Consider the following 26,752-nt stretch of genomic DNA (forward strand, 5'->3'; position numbering starts at 1 on the left):
GGATTCTATTTTCTATTTCCATTTGCACAAAATATTCAAGACTTTGTACCAACAAAGAGTTTTTGAGCATGCTGGGGTTTGTCTGTTACTCAGCCTGAAATCAAATATTCTTTTCTATTCTAGGTATGTTGCTATATATCCGTACACTCCCCGGAAAGAGGATGAGCTGGAGCTGAGGAAAGGGGAGATGTTTTTAGTATTTGAACGTTGCCAAGATGGCTGGTTCAAAGGGACATCGATGCATACCAGCAAGATAGGGGTTTTCCCCGGCAATTATGTGGCACCAGTCACAAGGTATGGTATTGAATAAATGACTTACCAAGTTCTAGACAGAGAAGCTTTGTTCTTTTCCATGGTTTTCAGCCTATCCAAGTTTCCTCCTCACACTATAATTATTGGCTATTACCTAGCCCAACATTTTAAAAACTCCTATCCACATTTGCTGAAATCTCTTCTAACTCAAATTCTTAGCTTACTTTTCACATGGGTATATGTGAAATTGTAGGATTCTACCAAATAAATGTACTGGGGTTTAAGTTATTTGTTTTAAGTTATATGTGACAAGATCCAACTATACCATTTTCAGTATTTTTCTGCTCAAAAATAAAAATATATCATGTTTAGTATAAACAAAGGCTATATTATTAACACTTACATGTTTACATAATGCTTACTATATGCCAGGCAGGCGATTTCTAAATGGATTACACATATTAATTTTGAGTCTATAAACAACTCATCGATGTAGTTGCTGTTATCCCCACTTAACGGATGAGATAATGGAGGCATAGAGAGATAAAATAACTTGTCTAAGATCAGACAGTGAAGAAGTGCTTAAGCCTGTGTGTCTGGGTCTATATTTATTCCAGTAGCCTGGTGATTACCTTGAGAAGTCTGACAATAGTTTCTATAATATAGTCAGAAACAAAATTCCTTAACTATGACATTGATCCTTCATCCTTCTCAATTAAAGGTGATTTTGCTCCTCAGGAGAATTTGGCAGTGTCTGAACACAGTTTTGATTGTTGCTGTGGAGGAGGTAGGAGGAGGTTGCTATTGGCATGTAGCATAGAAGCCAAGGATGCTGCTAACTGTCCTATATTACATAGCACAGCCTCCAGCTGAAAGGAATTATCTGACCCAGAATGTCCCTTAAGTTGAGAAAGCCCTGTTATAGAGTAATAGGAAGTAAGAGCTTTAAGTATACAAAATTTTCTTTCTTTTTTTCAAAAATGTCTTTATATAAAGGTAGTCCACCTTCTGGTCACTAAGGAAAGTAGCCTTAGAAACTGAATGGAAGGACCTATAATGGCATTGAGGGCGCCCTCGTTTTTAGCAACTGGGCTTTTAATAAATGGTTTAGGTTTAACTGTGTTAAATCATTTCTCAAACACCCTGATTTTAAATAAATGGCTTAATGAGCTGACATGTTTGTCAGCTGTTGGCCTTGATTTATAGGTTGCCCAGCAGCCTAATCAAATGAAAATCACTATTGTTGCAGATGGTGACAGAATATTAGCTTTAATTTGACTTGCAGATTTCTAATCAATATAAACCTTCTTTTCTGTATATGTTAAAATCTACAAGATCCAGAAGATGGCAGATAGACCTTCCCTGGCTGGGAAAAAAAACAAACAATAAACCACCACAACAACTAAAGGAAATAAAACAAACCAAACCACAACAAAAGACAAAGTTGATGAAGGAAAGCATTTTTATAACATTCAAAAACAAATTATTAAAAGTCTCTGAAGAGATGAAATAAATTCTGTTATTTATCATAGTAAATAAGGATGTTTGAGTTAATGAAGTTTTCTACTAAGTACAGTTACTATATACAGAATTGTTATTTAAATGAATTGAGTATTAAAAAATACATAATACAAAACTACATTGAACCAAATTTAATTTAATTCAACCTGTATATGTTTAGAGCTGGCTGTTTCCTGATAACTGGAGGAATGTGAAAGAAACATTTCATACTGGGCCAACTTTCAAGGAACTTTTACTGAATCAGGAGTCTTTAACAAAGAATTTATATATTAAAAATGACATATTTTGTAATCAAGGGTCGTAGAAGGAAGAAATCCACATGAAACAATAGAATCATAAGGTCTTAAGCCTAAGTCTATCTTAAGAAGATAGGATTTGTGCTGGATCTTGAAACATACATGAGATTAAGAAAGGTCAAGAGAAGCCAGAGAGAATATTCCAAGAGTGTGTGCATGTGTGTGTATGCACACACTGCATGTACACAGACACTTTTGTGATGAAGAACTAGGAGCAAGCAGGGAAAAGGGCAAAAAACATGAGCAAAGCTATCCAAATGTAGCAAAACTGCTAATGTTATTAGCAGCAATAAAAAGCAAATCGGCTTCCTTGATAGCTGAAGCAGAAGAATCCAGGGTCTTGTAGGCAAGAGGTGTTGAGCCTTGATCTGGAAAGCTGAACCCAGTAACTATATATTCTTGAACAGAATGTGATGTGTAATTATCTGACTCAGAATGTATCTCAAGACCTTTCTCTCCCTCGAGGCCATCTCTACTTTGATTGATTCTTACATTTTGTAAAAATTATTCCATTCATTCTTTAAAATGTTCTGTCTTAAAGCTCTCAGTCATTTTTCTTGCATTTAATTGTTCTCATTCCCATCTTGCTGTCTATGTTTCTGTCTTGGCAGGACTGTGACAAATGCTTCCCAAGCTAAAGTCCCTATGTCTACTGCTGGTCAGACCAGTCGAGGGGTGACTATGGTCAGTCCTTCCACGGCAGGAGGGCCTGCCCAGAAGCTCCAGGGAAATGGTATGGCTGGGAGTCCCAATGTTGTCCCCACAGCCGTGGTGTCAGCCGCTCATATCCAGACAAGTCCTCAGGCCAAGATCTTGTTGCACATGACTGGGCAGATGACAGTCAACCAGGCCCGTAATGCTGTGAGGACAGGTAAGGAGGAGACCAGACTGGAAGGTATCAGGAAGAGGGTTGCTTGCCTAGTACCAGATCTTTGATAACAGATGTTGAAAAAAGCAGATGTAATGTTAAAGTCATGAATAACATTAGGAATTAGAAGCAGGCACAGTCTAGTCAGTGGCACACTTCACATCTGCTTATTTTGTCTAAGCCTGTCCCCCACATGAATTCAAGCCTGATCTACAGATTGAAAGTCTGAAAGAAATTAGGCTGTTCCTGAGGATGTCGATAGGATTTAGAAATATGACTTCTGCGTTCAAGACCGTATGAGCTCAGATCTCCCTGCTACCAGCTGCATGACTATTGGGTTGTACTCTGTGAACTGATGTTCTGTGTGCTGATGATTTCTGATGAACTTAACTTCAAATTTGTTTTAGACCCAATAGCATTGAAAACCTACTGAGAGAGTCTTGGGTAACAGTGATGGGGTAAACTTGTAAATTCTGCCAGAAAAGTCAAAAGATGGAAGATGACTAATAAGAAAAGGAAGAATATTTTATTTATTTATTTATTTTAAGAACATGGAGAGTAATTTTCAAAAGGCCTGGAGGCCAACCTAATCTGACACTGTAGACTACCATCAAAGACTGGCTGTGTCCATAAGTCTGTGGAAACACTTTCTAACTAAGCAGCCTGGGGTTATCGCTAAGCTTCCAGGCTGTCAGTGGACTCAAGGGCTGATCTGGAAGGAAAACAGTGTCTAGGAACTCAACTAAGATTAAGTGCATTTAAACCACCATGAATTCATTATTTATTGCAAACAATAGCAACCTTTCATTATGGTCTGATGCAGTGATATGAATCATGGTTTGGTGAGTAGCATTTATTAGAAGGTCACATTTTGCTGTTTTCTCTCCCATCATCTACTAGTTGCAGCACATAACCAAGAACGCCCTACAGCAGCGGTGACGCCCATCCAGGTACAGAACACCACCTGCCTGGGCCCCGCATCCGTGGGCCTGCCCCATCATTCCTTGGCATCCCCACAACTTGCACCTCCGATGGCAGGCACTGCCACCCACGTGGCTGCCGTCAATATGGGTCGAGTCAGTGCCCCCCTGGCTTGTGCTGCGGTTGCTTCAATGACCTCTCCGAGCATTACCACTGCCTCGCTGGAGACTGAGCCCAGCGGTCGGACAGGGACCATTCTTCCTGGACTCCCCACCTCTCCTGACAGCGCATCAATGGCTTGTGGGAACAGTTCAGCAACCAAGCCGGATAAAGATAGTAAAGTAAGACCAATGTACTGTTCCCCTGCTTATGTTATGTCACATCCTAACTAATGAAAGGATTCGTTGTTCAACAATCCTTCAAGTGCTTACCACGTGTGAGTCACTGTGCCAGGTGCTAGATTCATGTTTCTCTGCACTGAAACACTCACTAAGTTGCAAGGCCTAATATTGGATGTTTAGGGAGACCATGGTGAATAAGACTAAGACACTTTTGTGCAGCTAACATCTCATAGAGGAATTTCCTTTCCCCTTTAGTTACTCATTCTTTTATCATTGTGCTGTCCTTAATTCTTCCTGTTCAGTCAGTTCTACAAAAAAATATTTACTATACAAAGCAGTTGAAATTTTTGATCAAAAATGTTATTTGTGGATTTATTTTTTTCTACAGCTATTTGTTTATAATCAGCATGGATAGTTTTTCTCCTGACTTGAAATAAGAGTGAAAAACTATTTTCTAAATCCCCAGATGTTTAAAAAAAGCTCTCACTTGGAGCTGAATTTCAAAGAAAATATTAAGTGGAAGGCTGTGTTTGAAAGACTAACCTATGGTTGGGTTTCGAAACTGGTTGGAGGCAAGGGAAATTGATGGTTATTGAATGTGAACAGAAATGTAAGAGGGATAACAAAGTCTGGATACTTGTATTATAATCAGATGAAGTAGCAACCTGAGGAAAAAACTGTATTTTCCTCAGTATTTCACACATTTTCTCCTAAAGCTCCAGCCCAGTCCTGGGAAGCTCTAGGCTAATCATAAACTCTGAGCCACCTGGTTCAGTGGCAGTGTATGTCGCTATATTTAAATGGTTAGGTAAGCCTGTAAATAGGAGTTTATAAGGAAATAAACTTTACAGCCTACTAAAAAGTTAATATTTAATTGTTGGGTTAACATGAGTGCTTTTGAAAAAGATTGGTATCTATTCATTGTTTATAATTAACTACATTAAACTTGTATTCAAGCTGATGTGTTCAACTTTGTCAAGATCTTTAAAGAATTGTTTTGTAGTTTAGAATTTAAGGTTTTAGGACAGTGTGTCTCAGGGCCCTTATCACTAACAACAGGAACTCTTGAGCTCCTGCCCTCCCATGAAAGAATTCATTGAATCTGAGGCTTGAAAGGGACCTGTGCCAGAGAGAATAATGGCTCCCCAAAGACGTCCATATCCTAATCCTTGAAATTTGAGAATATGTTTTCTTATGTGGCAAATGGGATTTTATATACATGATTACATTAAAGGTCTTGCGATGAGGGGATTATTCTACATTATCTGGATGAGCCCCATAAAGTCGCATGGATCTTACTGGAAGGGGGGCAGGGGGATCAGGTCCAGAAGAAATGTGACATCAGAAGCAGAGATCAGAGTGATTCAAGGAGGGAGCCACAAGCCAAAAAATGCAAGACACTTCTAGAATCTGGAAAAGGCAAGGAAATAGATTCTTCTCTAGAGCTTCTGTAAGGGATGCAGCCCTACCAACAGCTTAATTTTAAGATTTGATTTCTTATGGTAATTTGGTACAGCAGCAACTAATACAGGACCTAATGGGCTACCCTGTTGAGTCCCCATCCTTGACAAATGGCCACTGGTCTCTGTTGGAAACCCTGTTTGACCATGAGTATCCTAGCTCCAAAGTGCCCCATGCCATTTTCTTTATTTTGAGGAGTTACATAGAAATTGTTGATCTCCTTTCTGTATGATGCCTTGACTTATTTCAGAATTATCTTCTTTTTTTAAGGCTACAGTGCTGAAATTTTTGTACTGTTACATATTTCATAGATTATAAATTTTCCTTCCTAAATCTACTACCTCATCTAATGTTCCAGATCCACCAGGGAGACTTCTGCTGGTTGATATAAAATCAGTAATTCCATGGTTAACATGATTGGAGTGTCATTTAGTCTGTACTCCTCCATCATGTCTACAAGGATATCATAGTTCTTATCAGATGCCCATCTAAATCCAGGTGTTTTTTGCATTTTCCCATCCAACCTATTCCCCAGTCTCCCTGTCATTTCAGCTGTTACTCATGTTAGCAAGTGTCTCCTAGAGGAGTCTTCTCCTCAGTGTCTCATTTCCTTTCATTTAATACACTGTTCTAGAATTTTCCAGACAGTGTGCAAAGAGCATTGTTGTATTCTTTTTGAAAATTAGGACTACACATGCCCTTCTTGACCTGATCTCAGGCTCACCAGGATCTGTTGAAGATTATTTGGTTGCATTTCAGCTGTTAATTTTCTCTGTATGCTGGGGTGAATCCATCCTGGCACATAAATATTGAATCTCTAAACCCCAGTATCTTCACTCATTTCCCTCATATCAGTGTTTGTTCTTTCTTTCTAGTCTGAAGATTATCCTTCTCTTTCTTCATACCATCTGAGAGCCATCATCCATCTCAAACAGCAGGTCTATATTTTTCCTGTTCTTGTTTCAAACATAACTTTAAGGCTTACCCCTCCTTTTTTTCCCCCAAGTTTAAGCTGTTATGGGCCATGATATGCTCTTTCTTATGGTCCCTTCTCTTGATCTTTTTATACTGGGTCCTTTAAAATTTTGAGCCCATTAGTCTGCTCTCAGGGAGATCACTTTAGTGCCTTTAGATGTCTCTACATTTTCATCTGCTCAGATAATTTACGGTTGGATGGTTAGAATAGCATTCTGGAGAGCCCTCCCATTTCTCTTGAAGTATCTTTCCTTTTGAGTTTCAGGTCATGCATATATTTCCTCTGAACTTTTAAAATCAATTCTTTTAAACTATAGAGTTCAATCTTCATCCAACTTCTCTTTGGATGCTTACTTCGACGTTTTCAATATTTCTGTTCACCATCCGAACCACTCCACTCCCTACCTGGTCTCTACCATTCCCCCAGTTTGTCAGAATTAGATCCAAAGTGAGATTAAATTATGAACAATTCCAGAAAAATGTCTATCAGATTCTAAGTTTATAGAGATCCTAGTTTTTGTTGAGACTTCCAACTACTATCTAGGTATTTGATAATTCCCTTTGTATCTCCATCTTCTTTCACCATTTTGTGATCAGCATCATCCATTTACTTAAACTCTTTAGATAGTGTGTCATATATCCCCCAAATGATGGCTGGTCAATTTCCCTGTTCTTTTCAGTATATGTAAATCATCCACAGTGAGCTACCTACCACTGATGTTCCACAGAAACATGAAACTTTTTGATGTGTACACAGGACTCTTGCAGCTCCTCTCCTAACTGAGCTATTCCTTTTGAACAGTACTTTATTTGGGAAAAGTCTCAGAAATGTGATTTTGTCCTTGACTTTTAAAAAAAAGCATTTTTGTCCCTCTAGCTAATTTTTGCCTGGTAACTGCATTCTGTGGTTTGATAAATAAGCATCTGAAACTCTAATATATTTCCAGACATCATCTCAGCTACTCCTTGTTTGAAATCCTGGGCCGTTCTGCCGTTGTTATTCTCCTTTCTGTGAGATCCCCCATGTCTTCTACAGTTATCAGTTCAACAGCGTTATCTGGACATTTTGCTAACTTCATATTCTGTTTAAAATTTTTTTTAATGTTTTTTATTTATTTTTGAGAGGCAGAGAGAGACAGTGGAGCGGGGGATGGGTGCTCAGAGAGAAAGGGAGATACAGAATCCAAAGCAGGCTCCAGGCTCTGAGCTAGCTGTCAGCACAGAGCCCGATATGGGACTCGAACCCACGAAGTGTAAGATCATGACCTGAGCCGAAGCCAGATGCTTAACTGACTGAGCCACCCAAGCGCCCTCTTCATATTCAGTTTAAAGGCTTCATTATTTGAGTCGCTAGTCTCTTGGCAGATGTGTTTCCCAATCTTTATGAGATGATCATGTATATGTATGTGTGTGTGTGTGTGTATATATATATATATATATATACACACATATATATACATATATACGCATATATATGTTTTACTGTGTTTTCTTATAAATTTTTTAAATATATACATATTTATTTAAAAGTGTGAGAAAGTCTAAATATCCGAATAGGAGACCTAAGTATGATCCAAGATTTCAAAGATAGCCATTAATACTGTGGTGTATATATGCTCCCCCCATACACCAAAATACAGTAAATATTATTTTGATATATTAAGCTTTTATCCAGAAAATAAAATCTTTTTTTCTAGCACCAGTTATATAATTTATTGTTCTTATATTCTCTACATTTTGTTAGAAGATAAACTGACACACACTAAAAATTCTAAGAGTTTATTTGAGTAAAAACGTATTCAAATCAGGGAGCACTGACTCTATCAAAGGAGTCCAGGGGCAAAAATTATGTAAAGGACACATCAAAGCAAAGCAAGGAAGTTATTTGATTGGCTGTAGTTTAAGTGGTTGACTAATTTGAGGAAAGTCAAGTTGGCTATTTGTGATTGGATGTCCTTGTAGGTTTTGATATTTTAGCCTGTTGAGGTGTTTACAGGCTTAGGCTTTGCTAATGGAGCTGCTAGGGGGCCTCAGTCCCAGGGGCCTCTAGTTATATCTCTAATGGTTTAACAGTTTTAACCTTCGCAAAGAAAAGGAGAAGAAACCATCTCTGAGGCACCACTTTACACCCCCCCTTGCTTCCATTTCTGTCCCTTATCTTCATAGTGTAAGTTTTCTCTGACATTGTCATTTATTTCCTTACCAATCAGCAGAAGTAGGTGTTGGTTCTCATGCCCTTTTCCATATCCTGGATTTGTTCCTAAGAGGTAACATTTCTACATGTGAGCCACAAAAATTTCAACATTTAGTGCCACAAACATTCCACCCCCAAAGTCCTAGTGACACCTTCTCTTAAGTAGCAAACACAGGTCTTCAAACAATTTGCTGTTGGAGGACCTCTGCTCTTAATCTTGGTTTTCTTAAGCAGAAGATCCATCTAGTTTTTATTTTTACTTTTATTAAGTTTATTTATTTTGCAAGTGAGAAAAGGGGAGAGAAGGAATCCCAAGCAGGATCTGTGCTGTGGGCTCGAACTCAGGAAGAGAGATCCATGACCTGTGCTGAAATCAAGAGTCAGATACTTAACTGACTGAGCCACCCAGGCATCCCCTTCTAGTTTTTCAATATGCATTTTAGGGACACCTGGCTGGTTCAGTCAGTAGAGCATGTGACTCTTGATCTCAGGGTTGTAAGTTGGAGCCCCATCGTGGGTGTAGAAAATACTTAAAAATAAAATCTTTAAAAAAAATAATAAGTAAATAAATACCTGTTTTCTTCTGTTCTGAACACAGTCCTGAAGTCCCGACTGATTACTTTTCTTTGCTTGCATGATTTTCCTTCCTCCCAATTCTTATTTCACTGTCAAAACCAAGCTGATCTATAAGCTTTGCCATTTCATTTTCTCACAGAGAAGCCATCATCCATGTTAAGTGATCAGAGTCACATCCCTGCCCCTGCTAACAGCTGGGATCCAGAGCAGCTGTGGGGACAGTGCAGATGTGCCCACAGCTCTGTTCAGAGTGACCCTTAACCCTGTGACCCTTAGGAACTATTATCACTCCATAGAGTTGTTGCCTGTGCTGAACTCCCAGAAGAGAAGAGCAAAGGCTGGGTTATCCCACTTCCACCCCTGACCAGCAGTATGACTGTAGGCAAGCTTAGAGAATACTGGCAATGGGAACAATATGGACTCCTGCCGCATCAGATGAGTGTGAGGAGTAAATGTGGAAATGTTTATAAAAGCATTTAACAAGATTCTTGAACCCAGTGGTGCTTGGTCATCAAATTTCACATGGCCTTTACCCTCCTCTGTTCACTTTAAAGAAGCCTTCCTGGGAATCTGGCTGGCTCAGTTGGTACAGCATGTGACTCTTGATCTCAGGGTTTTGAGTTCAAGCCCCATGCTGGGTGTGGAACCTACTTTAAAAAATAATAATTTAAAAATAAAAATTTCCTGAGCCCCCCATCTCAGACAGCACCCCTGACGATTCACTCTCTTGCCCTGCTTCATTTTTCTGCAGAGCGCCTATTTTATCCATGTTTATGCCTCTGCTAGAGAATGTGAACTGCTTATTGTCTTGTTAACTCTTGTATTCCCGGAGCCTTGCACATTGTTGGTTTGTATTTGACACTCAGTATTTGTTGAAAGAATGAGTGATTATTATTAGACAATCAAATGAATTAAGCTTTTGAGATGCTTTATCTAAGAATAGTGACTGATTGTTGGGAACATGACTGTGTAGATTTTTGATGACAATGGCCCGGAAGAGTATTTATCTTTTGCTACTTTCTTTGTATATCTGAAGGCAAGGAGAGGAAGAAAGAAGACTCAGTGGGTAGAATGTGTTAAACTTCATGAGTTGCTCAAATAAATTTATTTTTGCTTGAGAAGGAGAACTCAAGGTTTCTCAGCTTGTACTCATCCTCCATGATATGACTAATGGAAAGCTATTTAGGTGATGTTCAGAAATTATTTTTATGCATAAAAATTACTCTTTCTCATCATCTGGTAATTATTTTCTGACCCAAATAGTTAGTCTTCTGAAGAGAAAATTATGAATACAAAAACATTATTCCATCTAGGAATAATTTCTTGAAATCCCACAAGAGTTATTAAGGTGCATGTTAAAAGTATGTCCCTTTTTTCATGCATGTTAACACTACATTTGAAAAATTGCTTTGCTGAAGTGTAGTCCTTATTCATTCATCTGTAGTTTTCTTTTCTGCTGTTGGAGTCTGAAAACAAATGTGCCCTTAGATGATGTGTCTGTGTTTGCAGAATTGTCTCTCTCCAGCAGCACACTGTTCTGCTAACATAGAAAACATGAGAATACGATATTAAAAGCACACTTCGGTGGAAGTAGGACAGCATCTTTTCCTTGTTAGCACCCCCCACCCCGTACCCCCACACCCTGCCACAACACCTAATCCTCTGCCTTCTGCTCGGTGGGTAGTCGGCATCAGCTGATGATGATAACATATCCCTTAGAAGTCATTAAAGCAAGCTGTATTTAATGTGTTTAATCATTTTAGATGAACCAAGTCATCTTTCTTCTTAATCACTTTAGAGGCTGTTCCCTGAGCGCCATTCAGTTAACTGAATTTTTCTGAGTGCCCAGAACTGAGCTTTTAAGAAACATCTGTAGCCGTGGCTTGCTGAGATTGTAATTTATCACTGGGCTTGATGTTCTCAGTGGATCTGTGGGGGTCCAGGGATTAGAGCGTGCCTTCTTACTTCATGGCAGGAATAGCTGGAATTTGTGGCGGACTACCCCCTTAGAAGTGTAGACTTTATTCTTTCTCAGCTCATTTTTCGGCCCTCCAGACCTCAGGCTCCCATAAAGAAGTGTAGCTGCGACGTTGGCAGGGATTTGGTCAGCCCACTTCACTGGCCATTGTATAAAGGGAAATCTTTATCTCCGTGGGATTTGAAAATTACAGAATGTCCTCTCTTATTCCCTTAGCCCTGGGACTCGCTGAATCGTCTCCCTTCCTCCCCCATCTCATCCTCCTTCAGTCTTGGCCTCTCAGCTCAGTAGATGCATCTCCACACTAGGCGCTGGGTGGATGGGGTCCAGGCATTCAAGCAGGTAGTCCAAGTTTATAGGGTCATTTATTGGAATGTATTAGTAGCCTCTTGGAAAATAGGAAGCTAGACAAACGAAGCAAAAGCCAGCAAGGTGAGTTAAGGCCAGGCCTTGAAGAAAAATGCCATAGAACCTTCCTGAGGCTGGGATGGGGAGAAGGGGAGGAGGGATCCATTGGCTGGTTCTGCTCACCTGCCTGCATTGAGCTGTACAGAGATGACTTCAGCACTGCCACCATCTTTCCCCATCCCCTGTTTCCAACCCATAGGTTGACTCGTACTGTGAACAGTATTCGGTAAATGGGGCCTGCAGTTTCCTGGGATGCTTTTTCCCTGGAATGCTTTATTGTCATCTGGCTAAATCATCACTTCCTTTTTCCTGCCATTCTGTCTCTAGTGGAGCTGTGTTTTTATGGATTCAGTCCCTTTTCCCCCAAGAGGTTTTTACTGAGTATGAACTAACTCATATTCTCAAGAAAAGTTCCTCAGTGTTCTGTCTCCATGTGGGCCCCTCATAATTCTATTTCTCTATTAGTGGACCTTAGTGATTTCAGTTTGCCTATAGTTTTCTAAAAAATTATTTCTATATGAAATGTTTCCATTCAGAGGACTTTGTGATGTCATTGACATCTTAGTAAAACAACATGAAATGATTGTTGTCGATGCTTGGTTGTTAGAAAGAACATTGACACAGGTTTAGAAATGAAGAAAAGCTAGCTCTAGGTCTGGTTTTCCTAGCAGAGCAAAGAAGAGTGTCACAAGAGACAAGAAATGGTTTTTGTGGGGTAAGATTGCTGGGAAAAAATTCCTATTCTACATTTGCTTGCGAAGAGACATAAAAATGTTTTTGATTATACTGAAGCTTTATTTAACATTTTGTGGAGTTGTTTTGGCTTTCTAATCCAAGAGATTCTTGCACAATAGAATGGTTACTTCTGTCATTATTGGCTTATTAAATTTCCTGAAGGTGGTGACATGTGAGAACTGTTTTAGTCCTTAACCCTGATCAAGATATTACTATCCGTAAATGATAAGAATCCAGTCTGTGGATGAAGAGTAAAATGCTATAATGTTTAATTCAGCACATAAGCACTAGAGATCGTATAGGCATAATCTCAAGAAAGTAAACCCGTAATCAGAAATCTCCATTTTGTCCTAAAATGTCTAATTTCTGTCTTCACCAAGACTGAGATGTGGTGTAGTGTGTTCTTTGTTTTATTTCTTTTCTGTCTACTTCTTCTGCCCAGTACAAGATGAACAGTGAAGTGTCCCAAACAAGCACAAACATGCAGGCAGAAAGGGAGAAGAAAGAACCAAACCACGGGTTAATATCATACAGGAAGGAATTGGGAGCTAGATCATAAATAACCAAATATCCACAGATAGGAACCTTAAAAGATCAAACCAGTGGCACCTGGCTAGCTCAGTTGGTAAAGCATGAGACTCCTGATTTTGAGGTTGTGAGTTAGAGCCCCATTTGGGTATAGAAATTACTTAAAAATAAAAATCTAAAAAAAAAAGTAAACCCAAAACTGAAACCGTGGCACCCTATTGATTACAATAACGACAGTACCATCCATCTCCAATTAATATACTTTGGTTTTTTTCCTAGAAAGAAAAAAAGGGTTTGTTGAAGTTGCTTTCTGGCGCCTCCACTAAACGAAAGCCGCGAGCATCTCCTCCAGCCTCACCCACCCTGGAAGTGGAGCTGGGTGGGGAGTTGCCTCTGCAGGGAGCTGTGGGGCCTGAGCTGCCGCTAGGGGCCGCCCACGGCAGGCCCGGCTCCTGCCCAGCGGATGGGGACGCCCCGGCTGTGGCCCAGGACCCACTTCATCGGAAGACTAGCTCCCTGGACTCGGCTGTCCCCATCGCTCCACCTCCTCGTCAGCCATGTTCATCCCTGGGCCCTGTCATGAATGAGTCTAGGCCTGTGGTTTGTGAGAGGTGAGTCGCTGTCGTTCCCAGAGAAACGAAGAAATGCATAGCAAGCTTTGTGCTGGAATATTTATTCTAACATGAGGATACTTTTCCACATCCTCCAAATTTGTTTTAACTGAATTTGTAGTAACAGTCAAGCACTGGCTTTCTTGTACCATTTGCTGTGTTCCTTACATGGGTTAAGCCTCCAGCCCTCTTTTGTTTATTTTCTCCAGACAACCACTCCAGAATTGTAACCAGATGAAATGTGTTAATCCCTGGAACTTGGTTAGCATCTACTTCCTTCTTGCCTCTCTTCCATCGCCAGCTTTTGCTTCCTCCTTTCATCCTTTGCCTTTTTTATTAAACATTGACATCAGTACCTGCTAGTCATAAAACAGCTGGAGAATTCTGCCAACTAAAAGAATTCTCTTTTTATTCTTTCTGAGCTAAGAGAGTGTGCCTAAGTTCTGAGACCTGACTTCCCTTCCTGACACTGATTGGTTAGGTTCCACTCGGAATGAGAAACCCGGTTTTATTGATTCTGGCTTTGAATCATGATTACACATGGGAGTAGTTCTGTTTGATACAACCAGTGGGGTTCTAGGAATACGTTAGGAAAAACTATATACTTAGCAAGACAAAAATCTGCTAGGATTATATGAATTAAAAATGAAGCACCAGTGGTTGGCCAGGAAAACATCCTGAAGTATGCTAAAATAGTGGACTGGTTTCACATAATGCATAAATATATAAACATTTGTTTTTAAAAGTGCCATCTGTTTTATTGTTTCTGTAAGCTTTATTCCTTCTGTACCTGCATTTTACAAATAAAGCAAATTTCTGATTTGTGGGGGTTGCAGTGTAGGTCTCATTTTCAGTTACTGATTTGAAGTCTTATTATAAAACTTTACACATTACAATAACTTAAATTTACCTTAAGTCTGTATTTTAGATGTACATTTGTACCCACCAAAATTTCAGGCCTTCCTTCGTATAATTTGGGAGACATACCTCTTTATCAAAAAATAAACTGGACAAGAAGAAACTTAAAACAACCTACATGCTCTAAGTACAAAGTACACAATTTATTATATATTTTCATAGTGAGGTGGAATCGTTTTCCATAGGTCTAGTTCTTATAAAACCAGTTTTGAAATGAGACAGTACCCTGAAAAGTGTTCCTCCCCCACAAATAAAATCATTCTATCTTTCCCTTCATCTCTTGTGCTCTTGGTAAAGCTTTGAAATTTTGTCCTGCATTCACTTAATCCTTTATTCTGAGAGTCAGCCTTTTTTCCTGCAGTATTACCCCGCTTTCCAGGGATAGGGCTTCTGTCCCTGGAGTTAGTCCAGGGACTTGTTTACTTTCTTTTGGTCACAAAGGCTCCTTCTTTCGTCCCCACCCCCAGGCATCGATCTGCAGTTCTTCCTTCATGCCCTGAGTCTCTCCTCTTTTCCCTGTCATTTGTGGTGTTTGTGTGACTGTTCTGAGTGATCGTTCATTTCACCCAGCCTCTCCCTAGGCACTCGCGCTGGCACCGCTGCCTCCCTTCCCCATTATGCATTCCTTTTCAGTTGCCAGATGTCCTCAATCTCCGTGGCTTCTGCATTCCAGCCCTTTCCTCTTAGAGGAGCTCATTTCTAACAGCAGACTCCTGCTGTTCAGTGCATCTGAAAGGGAGAGATCGCTAATGCAGACAGGTGATGGTGGTCCAGGGAGCCGGGATGCACATCACACAGGGGACGTGGAGAATTTAATGATGGAACAGATGGGCACGGGCACTCTGGAATTCTTTGGCAGGCTTTTCATATAACCATTTCCATTTTTACAAGTGGAAAAGGGGTCTTTGGAGAAGATTTCTGCTCGAGTTTATAGTTTTGTAATCTGTATATTCAGTAGAATATTAAATATAAAAGCCAACCTGACCAACTTCTCACAGCCCTGTTGCCTTCATATACTGATGGTGATGGTATTTATTTAACTTGTGTTCCTAGGTCCACCTGACTATGAAAACAATGGGAAAAATGTGTGGAAACAAATACTATAGGGAAACATCCTATTATCCACTGGAATGAAAGGTTTTGATCGGTAGAAAACAACCAAGTATGCCATGTAGAGATTATCTGTTTTGATATTTCAAAATTTTTAACACACTAAAAAGTACTTACTATTAAGAACGGAGGGAAGATTAACTTGCACATAAGTATGATTCAGAAAGTATTTCAGGATCTTAGATTCCTTGATTCACAACCTACATAGCTACAACTCCTGCTCTGGCAAAGTGCAGAAGTCTGGGGTTCTTCTGGTAGAATTTTTCCTGACAGAATTTCATAGACATAGTTCCCATTGCATTGTATTGGTACAGTGTGAGCGCAGATTCACCTACAGAGTATAATGAGGACAAACATAAAATTTCCTCTTAAACCATGGCTCTGCCCCATAAATCTAAAGTAAAAGAATGTGACTAGGGCAGCGCTCCAATGGAAAGAAGCATTCACGTGATATAAGGACTTAAGCAATCTCATAGTTAGAAGGGACGAACCTTGAGGTGTGTTGACAGGTCTTGGTGTCAGCTGAGACAATTCTCTGAGGAACAAAAGTATTCTTTTGTGTTTGCTAGAGAGGCTGAGGAAAACAAGCAAGAAATGCTATATCCTGGAGGCAGGCCATGTATAATTGATGACAGCAGAAATAATAGAACAAATATTTTTGACTCTATTTTAGATAATGGAGAAAAATAATTAGGAAATTGCAAAAAGAAAGTAGAAACAAAACATTTCAGAAGGAATGGCAGTAAAAGAGTGTATGTGACAGACTTCTCTTTTTTTCTTCTACTAAAACAGCATAGACATAAGGGCTTAAAGAGACACACACAGTGTATTTTGAAGTTTAGGAATTAAACTCATAGCCACATGCCTATAAACCCATCTCTTAAATTGGAAAAGAACCTGTGACCTTTGATCAGGGATTAAGCTAGAACACTTGGAAACACAAATTGGATAGAGATAGATTTGAAGAAAGTCAGTCGTGTTTAACCAGCATGATTAATTTGAGTCAGTGACAATGAACCCACTGGGTGAAGCAATGGACATAATTTAGTTGGACTTCAAGCAAAGCTACAGAGCGAGCTAGTATAGTTTTGCCAGTGAAATACTTAATTGGATATTAGATGGCTGTAGCAACTGGCAGAAAGCAGTGGAGGTTACTTACACAGACCAGGGCGATGGGCAGAGTGCCTCCCAGAGCCACAGGGGGTCCAATTCGGTCTGATACCAGGAGAGATTAGAGTCAAACAAACAAAAAATGTATGAATTGCAGAGAGTGCACAAGAGGCCAGAAAAATAATGGAAATAGAAAATGTATACAAATGAAGATTTCAAGTACTCGGTTAGGTAGAAACTGGAACACTGTAGCCCAAGCTGGGAAGATTGGTCATGGGATGAGGGTGGGGCCTCTGTGTACAGCAAGCTTCGGGCCTTTTTTTTTTTTTTTTAAATTTTTTTTTACTGTTTTATTTATTTTTGAGAGACAGAGACAGCATGAGCAGGGGAGGGGCAGAGAGAGAGGGAGACACAATCTGAAGACAGACTCCAGGCTCTGAGCTAGCTGTCAGCACAGAGCCCAACACAGGGCTCCAACCCACAAACCCTGAGATCATGACCTGAGCCGAAGTCAGACGCTTAACTGACCGAACCACCCAGGTGCCCCAGGCCTCTGTCTTTTCAATTCCACCCTGGTGACTGTCACAAAATGTAAGGGTCTCAAAGCCACCAAGAAGCAGAGGCCCATTCATGGCCAAGTCTGTGAGCCATGCTGTACACCTCACACTGTCCCCCAGGTGCTCTGTTCAAGGGATACTTTACAGCAGCCAAGTGACCACTCAGCTTTCCATGTTTTTTCATTTTTCTTTCTCCCCCCATCTTTCCATTACTTTCCATTCACTCATTTATTAATTTATCATTTTAAAAAATGTTTATCTTTGAGACAGAGCATGAGCAGGGGAGGGGCAGAGAGAGAGGGAGACACAGAATCCAAAGCAGTCTTCAGGCTCTGAGCTGTCAGCACAGAGCCCGACATGGTGCTCCAACCCACGAATGTGAGATCATGACCTGAGCTGAAGTCGGACACTTAACCGACTGAGCCACCCAGGCGCCCCCATTTACTAATTTATCTTATTATTAGATTGTGGTAAAATATACATGAAGCTTACCATTTTTAAGGTAAAATTTGTTACATTACGTACATTCACATTGTCAAATAACTATCACCATTGTCCATTTGCAAAAGTTTTGTGTTATTCCAAGATGAAACTCTGCCCGTTAAACAGTAAGTCCCATTCCCTCTGCTGGCAACACATGACAGCCACCACTCTACTTTTCTGACTCAGTGGGTTTGACTCTTCTGGGTACCTCGTATGTGGAACTGTATGATACTTGTTCTGTTGTGTGTGGCTTATTTCACTTAGCGTGATGGTCTCAAGGCCCATCCGTGTTGTAGCATTTGTCAAAATACATTCCTTTTTAAGGAGCTTTGCATCTTTTTAAAAATACTTTTACTATACATTGTGCCTTTTCTTTTGTCATTCAACACACTTATTCAGAATTATCATGGGAAAAAAGAGAATGATCATGAATTATGCTAAGTGGTATGAGGCATATAACGTGAGTTTACCATCTTCTCGCCCTCAAGCAACGTCGGTCTGGGAGGATGGATGAGACGGGGATGCAGATGGTAATGGTACAGTGTACACTGCGCAGAGTGCTCTAAGAAATGTGCGTGAGGCCTCTGGGACCAGAGCAAGCATGAAGTTACTTCCAGCCTGGGGGCTAGGCAAGATTTTGTAGGGGCAAGCTGGGGCCAGGCTGTGGGAGGCTGATGGGGTGTGGGTGGGCAGAGGCGTCTTCATGGCGAGTTCTCAGTGGAAGGAACCACGTGAACCAAGGAACGGAGAGGTAAAGGCCACTATTTGGAGGGCACATTCAGGTGGGAAGGCGTATTTAGCACATTCGTGGAGATAATAGCAGTGACAGAGAGATGGTCAAATCATTGAGGGCTTTCTATGCCAGCCTGAGGATTAACCTTCCTCACAGGCGTTGGAAGCCAGTAACGATTTTTGAGCAATAGATAACTACAAGCAGAGTTGCCAGTTAAGAAAACGAGTCTGTTGGTTCTTTGTAGAATGGGATGGGGGCAGGAAGGGCAGGGAGATTATTTGACCAGGTGAACATCATGCGTTTGTCCACCAGTACAGTGGGGGCCACAATGAAGAGGAGTAGATGGGGTGCAGACTTTGAAAGTGGGATTATTAGCAGGTCCTGTGGAGGTCATGGGAGAGGGGTCTTTGATTCCTGAGGTTCAGAACTTCCCCAAAGCCCTGCTTAGATAAAGACGAGCATAATCCAAGCGAGGCGGAGGGTGGAGGAACAGATGTGAAGGGCTTCCGCAGCTGCACCTTACATGTGTCTGTTGGTCTGTAAACATTCTAATTTCCATGCCTGACATAGTTGGCCAGTTGTGCCCAGAATCTGGCCTTAAGAGCCTATGTCAGAAATCTGTGTGCAGACTACAAGGCTCGAGGCCAGGATCAGAGCTGGCAGATTTCTAAGTAGAGTCTGTTACTGCTGCACCTGGTAGTCTTCATACATCAGGGCTGTGTCACACTTTCCATTATGTGCAGGGTTTCTCATTCCGCCCCCCAGAGGTTTATAACTTCGCAATGAAAATTTGCTCCCACTGGGAACTTGGCAGGAAGATTATGTTCTTAGCCCAGCAGCAGTTCTAGCTCGAAAAAATGTTTGACGAAATTGGTTTAGTGCATTTTATAAAATGCATATATTAATCTAATTCACTTCAAGTTTTTCAAGAACTATTTTTGTTCCATTTCACCTTTAAGGCAGCTTCCAGAGAACCGATGGGGAATACATTTCATGAGAGATCTACTCTGAATATGATTTGAGTCACCTGTATGCTTTTTTCCCAAATTACAAAGCTTTGCTCAAATTTTAACTTCCCCCAAATGGCAACTTATTACATTGCTTTTTACGTGGATTTTTAGCATGTTCGCATCAGACTTGAGAAATCTTTTCATCTGAATCCCTTCTTCAGATAAGACTATAATGAAATTATTTGTTCTGCTTTTAAATATCTCAGGGAAGAGATTCCAAAACCTAGCTTTATCATTCTAAAGTGTCAAGTCTCATTATCAGGCAATTCTTCAGGCTGCGGCCTGAGTCTGGTTCCTGGATAGAGGTGGCCAGTGGCTTCCTGGCCCGTTCTTCACCTCCTTGAAGCCCCAGATCCCCATCTGCTATTGCCTGAGCCATTGATCCCAATAGGAGCTCACATTTGGGGGGTATAAACTATGTAATAGAAACCACCTAAAAGCACCACACTCATAATCTTACTCCTTTACTCCTTTTTCTACAGATGAGGAAACTGAGGCTGAGAGAGCAGAGATAATTAGCCCAGAGTTAAACTGCTCCAAATGACCCTTAAGTCTATGTCAGCCCCTCGACCAGAGCTTCATGCACAGCCCCGTTGTGTGCAGTGTTGTACTTCCTCCTTTGGTTCATGCTTGATTGAACCCTGCACCTTTAGGTTCAGTGGGTTCAACGTGTTACTTAATGATTGAATTAACTGAACCTTTCTTAGAAAGAGTAAGTCAGGGGTACCTGGGTGGCTCAGTCACTTAAGCATCTGACTTGGGCTCAGGTCATGATCTCATGGTTCATGAGTTCTAGTCCCTATTCAGATGAGTTCATGCCCTATTTTGGGTGAGCCCTGCTTCTCTGCGTCCTCTCTCTCTGTCTCCTCTCTCTCTCTCTCTCTCTCTCTCTCTCTCTCTCTCTCTCTCTCTCTCTCTCTCTCTCTTTCTCTCTCTTTCCTTTCTCTCTCTGTTCCTCGCTCACTTCTGCTGTCTCTCAAAAAACGACAACAACAAAAAAGAAAGAAATAATAAATTAGCCTCCACGCTATACTTTGCTTCAGACCTTGTAGGAAAATTTGGTTCATGTGCCCAAAGTAGCGCAGGAATTGTTTGGGACAACCATTTGACTTTTGCAGAAATGCCCTTTTTTCATAGAGTAATAGTCTGGGGCTCTTGCTGTGGTCTTTTTTTTTTTTTAATGTTTTATTTATTTTTAATAGAGAGAGCATGAGAGGGGGAGGGGCAGAGAGAGAAAGAGACAGAACTGGAAGCAGGCTCCAGGCTCTGAGCTAGCTGTCAGCACAGAGCCTGATGTGGGGCTCGAACCCACGAACGTGAGATCTGACCTGAGCCGAAGCCGGAGGCTTAACCGACTGAGCCACCCAGGCGCCCCTCTGCAGTCCTTCTTAATAAGAATGGCTTCTACTTTTTATGAAATGGAGACTAGTAAAGCTGGCAATCTTCTGAAAGGGCTAGGCTCTAATGGGCTTCATAGTTTAGGGGCAGTTCTATAGAATTAGTTATGACTATCATTATTGAAGCCATACCATTCTTTGCTTACAGTCAAGAGTGGCTCCTGTGAGGCTCTGAACTTATTTTCTGCTTTTAAGAACCAAACAAAAGTAGAAACTGAAAATCACCTTTGAATGAATACTGCATAATAGCAAATGGAGAAAAATGTATGTTCAGATTTTTTAGTTATCCGTTGCTGTGTAACAAATAACTCCCAAAATTGAGTGGCTTAAAACAACAATAGACATTTATTTCCCCACAGCTTCTGTGGGTTGCAGACTTGAGAGTGGCTATCTGGGTGGTTCTGCCTTGGGATATTTTCCAAGTTTGCGATCCAGATAGCAGCCTCAGCTATGGTCCTCTGAAGGCTTGACCACCACTGGTAGACTCCCTTCCAAGGTGGCTCACCAACATCACTATTGGCTAGTTAGCTGGGGTTTTAGAAAGAGACTTCAATTACTCACCATGTTCTCCTCTCCATAGGGATGTAGAGTTTTCTCACAACACAGCAGCTGATTTTCCCCAGAGTGTGTGATCCAAGAGAAAGTAATGTAGAAGCCACAAGGCCTTCTATGACCTAGACTCAGAAATCACATAGTTACTTTCACAGTATTTTATTGGTCACACAGATCGTCCCTGTGCATTGTAGGAGAAGATCACACCAGAGTATGAATACCAGGAGGCAAGGGCCACTGGGGCCATCTTGGAGGTTGGCTCCCACATACCGCCTTCCCCCTTTCCTCCACCTTGGTTGGAAAAAGCAAAAGAGGAGTAAAGGAGAGCAGTGATGCTGGAAAAATAGAGAAAGATAAGAGGTTATAGGGCACAAAACCTCCATCTGGCTTTCATGGCTGCTAATCATAATTTTGCAGAAAGAGACTAAGGAGAAAGGAAGATGGGAGATAGTATTAAGCCAACAAGGCTTCTGGGGGTATTAACTGATAATTCTACCTTTTCCCACTAATATCTGAGTTGAGAACCAATAGAGAAACAGACACAATTGTCAGACACATGGATACCAACCTCATTACTGGTGGTCGTGGATTGAATTTGTGGCTGTTGTCCTTCCCTCCCTGTCTAGACCTTAGGACAGCCTGCCTGAGGGAGAATTTGGGTATGAGAGGCAGATGAACCGCCTTAGAACTGCTGCCTCATCCATGTCTAGTGAGATGGACTTCCAGACCCACTTCTAGAAGGCAGGCCTGACCCCCGCTGGCCCCTGACCCCTGACCCCTGACCATTCCATGCTGCCAAGCAGAGGCAGAGCAGAGCTCATTCGACCTAGAGGCCAGGAGCTCAGAGAGGAATGAACCCACCTTCTCAACCACTTCTCCTAATCTCACCAAGCAAATAAATCCATTCCTTTCTTCCTAGAGAAGAGGGAAGGATAGGACATTTCCTCCTAGGAAATGGAATAAAACATTCTATATGGATAAGATACAAACCCTGGAAGGGGACAAGAACAGCTCTCACTGTACAGGTCACTCAGATCAACCAGTCTCATTGATAATGGGCTATTACACACATCTAAACTCTGTTAAAATTGGGGCACCTGGGTGGCTCAGTCAGTTAAGTGTCCGACTTCAGCTCAGGTCATGATCTCACATTCGTGGGTTGGAGCACCATGTCGGGCTCTGGGCTGACAGCTCAGAGCCTGGAGCCTGCTTTGGATTCTGTGTCTCCCTCTCTCTCTGCCCCACCCCTGCTCATGCTCTGTCTCAAAGATAAATAAACATTTTTTAAAATGATAAATTAATAAATGAGTGAATGGAAAATAATGGAAAGATGGAGGGGAGAAAAAAAATGAAAAAACATGGAAAGCTGAGCAGTCACTTGGCTATTGTAAAGTATCCCTTTGAACAGAGCACCTGGGGGACAGTGTGAGGTGTACAGCGTGGCTCACAGACCTGGCTGTGAATGGGCCTCTGCTTCTTGGTGGCTTTGTGACCCTCATGTTTTGTGACAGTCACCAGCAGGTAATTGGAAAGACAGAGCCCTGGGTGGCTCAGTCAGTTAAGCATCCGACTTCAGCTCAGGTCATGATCTCACGGTTTGTGGGTTGGAGCCCCGCGTCGGGCTCTGTGCTGACAGCTAGCTCAGAGCCTGAAATCTGTCTTCAGATCCTGTGTCTCCCTCTCTCTGCCCCTCTCTCGCTCATACTGTCTCTCTCTATAAAATAAATAAATGTTAAAAAAAATTTTTTAAATAAACTATTAAAATCGAGTCTCTATGAAACAGAGAGTAGTTATATTTTGAGTTGTTTTACAAATGTTAAAACAAACTTATGTTATTTCCTATTCTGTTTATATTTAATGCTCTGTGGTCTTTTTTTCCTCACCGCTTTGAGTGGCTTTAACTAAAATATCTCTCTCTTTTCTAGGCACAGGGTGGTAGTTTCCTATCCTCCTCAGAGTGAGGCAGAACTTGAACTTAAAGAAGGAGATATTGTGTTTGTCCATAAGAAGCGAGAAGACGGCTGGTTCAAAGGCACATTACAACGTAACGGGAAAACTGGCCTTTTCCCAGGAAGCTTTGTGGAAAACATCTGAGGAGACTAACGTTGAGAAGGCTTGAAGTCACATCACACAACAAAATCACACAAAGCAATTTAGTGGAAAGAGCACATTTTGGACTTCCAGATGGCCAGGAGATGAGCAGAGGACGGGTGTGTGACCCCAGTGCCCTCGGCACAGTTAGGCCAACAGCGAGAAGGAGGCGTGTGTATGGGTCTTGTCGTCCTGGGTTCTGATGTGTAAGGTGTGCCTTGTACTGTCTGATCTGCTAGACAGAGAAACCTTCTTTTTAAAAAGATATATAGCTAAAATGGACAGTTGTTTACAAGGCTTAACTAATTTATTTGCTTTTTTACACTTGAAGTTTTCTTATAATAGATAAATTCTTTGATTATGATTTTAAGAAATTATTAATTTATGAAATGATAGCTAAGGAGAAGCTGGATTATCTCCTGTTGAGAGCAAGAGATTTTTTGTTTTCATAGAATGACCTCCCCTCTCCCCACACCGGTGTTACTTTTTACTTCCTTAAGACAGAAATGCCAGCTCTCTAATTTGGTTTTCCTCTTTAGGAAACTAAAACTTATAACTGAATCAATATCAATACAGGCCTGGGGTAGGGAGACAGAAAAGAGAAAAGAGAAGTTAGTGATTCCCTGTCTTTCTGGTTTGGTCAGGAATCACCCTTAAGACCTAGTCTTCAGTATAATTTTGCAGGTTTTTAAGTTCCCTGGAATGAATCCAGTGAAGTGATAAGAATAAAGCACAACACAAAAATGTATTCAGAAATGTATTTAGTTTTATAACAGAAGCAGCTCAATTCATTGGTTGGAAATTGGGAAAATTGAAGTTTTACTCCCGTCTGAGAATTGCTATGAAATGAAATTGCCCATTTTACCCCACATCATCCGCATGCCCAGGACGCAGTGAAACGCTTTGTGAGATTGTGGTGTGAGTGGTACACTTGTACTAAAGTCAAAGGCTATAAGAAACACTGTGAAAAGTTTACATTCATCCCTTGTGATTCTTTTCCCACCATCCTGCATGTGTTACTGGATCCCCACAGTAATAGGGACTGTGCATGGCGTGTATATTTCATTGCAATTTCCTGTTGAGGTTGGTTTGCACTCAGAAGTGACCGATGCAGGAGGTGTAAAATAAACAGTATTCTTCTTGCTCCTGACCAAGGTCTCTGAGTGTACTCGCTCCCTCCCTGGCTAAGGAATCCATCAGCCATTAGACAAGCCATTAGTGAAAATGTTCCTTTATGTCCTCCCATCTGACTGACATAAAGGATGAGCCAGGAGACTGCTTCTGTGACTGTCCCCGTGCGGCTCTGGGGGGCCTTTCGCGACTGAAAGCGCCCACACCTTACAAGGGCGGCAGGGTCCAGCCGAGCCTGTCTCTTTACGTCCATTCTTTGATGGCATCGGCCTCTTCTCCCTGATACGTTCCAGCACCAAGCAGTCGTGGGGCTGGGAGTCCTAAAAACAAAAGGAGGGAAGGTAGCCTGGTAGTGAATGAAATTGTTGCTACAGTTTTTTGTGTGTGAAAAACAAACAGAAAAAAATCCTTTTTCATTTTTTACTCTTAAGAATTACAACTGGGAAACAGAAACATGAACTGAAAAGTCTTCTTGCGATAGCAAGAGGTTTCATGGTCTTAAAAAGATACATTATGTGGTTGAAAATGAAATCATTCCTAAATTAACCTTTTTATATATATATATATAAAAAACACTGTACATTATGTTCCTGTGTGTTGAATTTTTTAAAAAAATACTTTACTTGGATATTCATGTAATATATAAAGGTTTGGTGAAATGAATTTTAGTTAGAAAAAAGCTGACATCAGCTTTCATCTGTGTAAGTTGACACCAATGTGTCATAATATTCTTTATTTTGGGAAATTAGTGTATTTTATAAAAATTTTAAAAAGTAAAAAGACTACTACAGCTTAAGATAATTTTTTACCTGTCTTTTCTCCATATTTTAAGCTTATGTGATTGAAGTACCTCTGTTAATAGTTTCCTGGTATGAAGTTGGTTAAAATTTCATCTGTTAATAGATCATTTAGATAATATAATGTATGGGTTTTCTATTGGTTTTATGGTGACAGTAGATGGAGATTTTGTAACAAGGGCTTGTTACACAGTGATATGGTAATGATAAAATGACAATTTATCATTCCTCTTTGTGTTAATAATTTAAAGACTGGAGAAAAGGTTCAAGATTAAAATTTGATGTTCAGTCGTTACATGTCCCTTGTGTTAATTCTTAAAATTTTTCTTTTCTCTTCCATTTCTTAACCTGAGACACATTTGATATAATTTCACTTCATAAAAATTCTTTGCATATACAACAGAGAAGATGTCTACAATAATGTCAATTATAACGATAACAATAATAATATATATTGTCAATTCTAACCATAATGTCACTGAATGTCAATCCAGTCGTTATGATACGTGTTACCTCTCTAACTAGCAAACATTGTTTGGTTAGTTCCCCAAAAAGTTTAAAGTCTTTTTAAAACAGCTTGTTGACGGGCACCTGGATGGTGGTCGGTTAAGCATCTGACTCTTGATTTCGGCTCAGGTCATGATCTCCTGGTCGTGAGATCCAGACCTGCGTTGGGTTCTGTGCTGACAGTGCAGAGCCTGCTTGAGATTCTCTCTCTTTCCTCCCTCAGCTCCTTTCATGCTCAGACACATACATTCTCTCTCAAAATAAATAAATAAACATTAGAAAACAAAATCGATTGTGGAGATTTACCAGGGACTGTGTACTCTGCCCCCCCTCCCCCTTCATGATAACTAAAGTCTCTGGTGACGGCTAGAAGTTGTATCTTAGCCATAGAAAGAGGTACTGGACCTATAACCAACTGTTTGATAACCAATAGGTCTCAGCAAAGCTTGGGAACATCATCTGTAGACTCCCATGACTTTAGTAAAATGCCAACAAGGTGTAAGTTTGAAGAGACCACGTTTTGTCGTGTTAAAAAATATTTTTCTAATCTAACTTTTAGTTATTATCAAATTACTTAACAGAATTAAAAATCAGGAATTCTAGTTTGTATCCTTGGCTTTGCTAAAACTGCCTTTGTAGCCACCTGAACAAGTCAATTATTACTTAGTGTGCTGCTCTTCCTGCCCTGTCT

General features: G+C 40.7%; 1 protein-coding gene across 1 annotated transcript in view; it reads left to right on the top strand.

Moving 5' to 3' along the window:
• SH3RF1 (SH3 domain containing ring finger 1) overlaps positions 1-25,849 on the top strand; it is a 179,283-nt gene extending 153,434 nt beyond the window's left edge. The window contains exons 8-12 of the mRNA XM_029938942.1: positions 124-294; positions 2,681-2,940; positions 3,838-4,199; positions 13,334-13,665; positions 23,461-25,849. Of these exons, the coding sequence (XP_029794802.1) occupies positions 124-294; positions 2,681-2,940; positions 3,838-4,199; positions 13,334-13,665; positions 23,461-23,629 (1,294 nt within the window). The 3' untranslated portion in view covers positions 23,630-25,849. The remainder of the gene's footprint in view (positions 1-123; positions 295-2,680; positions 2,941-3,837; positions 4,200-13,333; positions 13,666-23,460) is intronic.
• The last annotated feature ends 903 nt before the right edge of the window (positions 25,850-26,752 follow it).

This window comes from Suricata suricatta, chromosome 1, assembly GCF_006229205.1.
Source record: "Suricata suricatta isolate VVHF042 chromosome 1, meerkat_22Aug2017_6uvM2_HiC, whole genome shotgun sequence".
Classification (NCBI taxonomy): Eukaryota; Metazoa; Chordata; class Mammalia; order Carnivora; family Herpestidae; genus Suricata; species Suricata suricatta.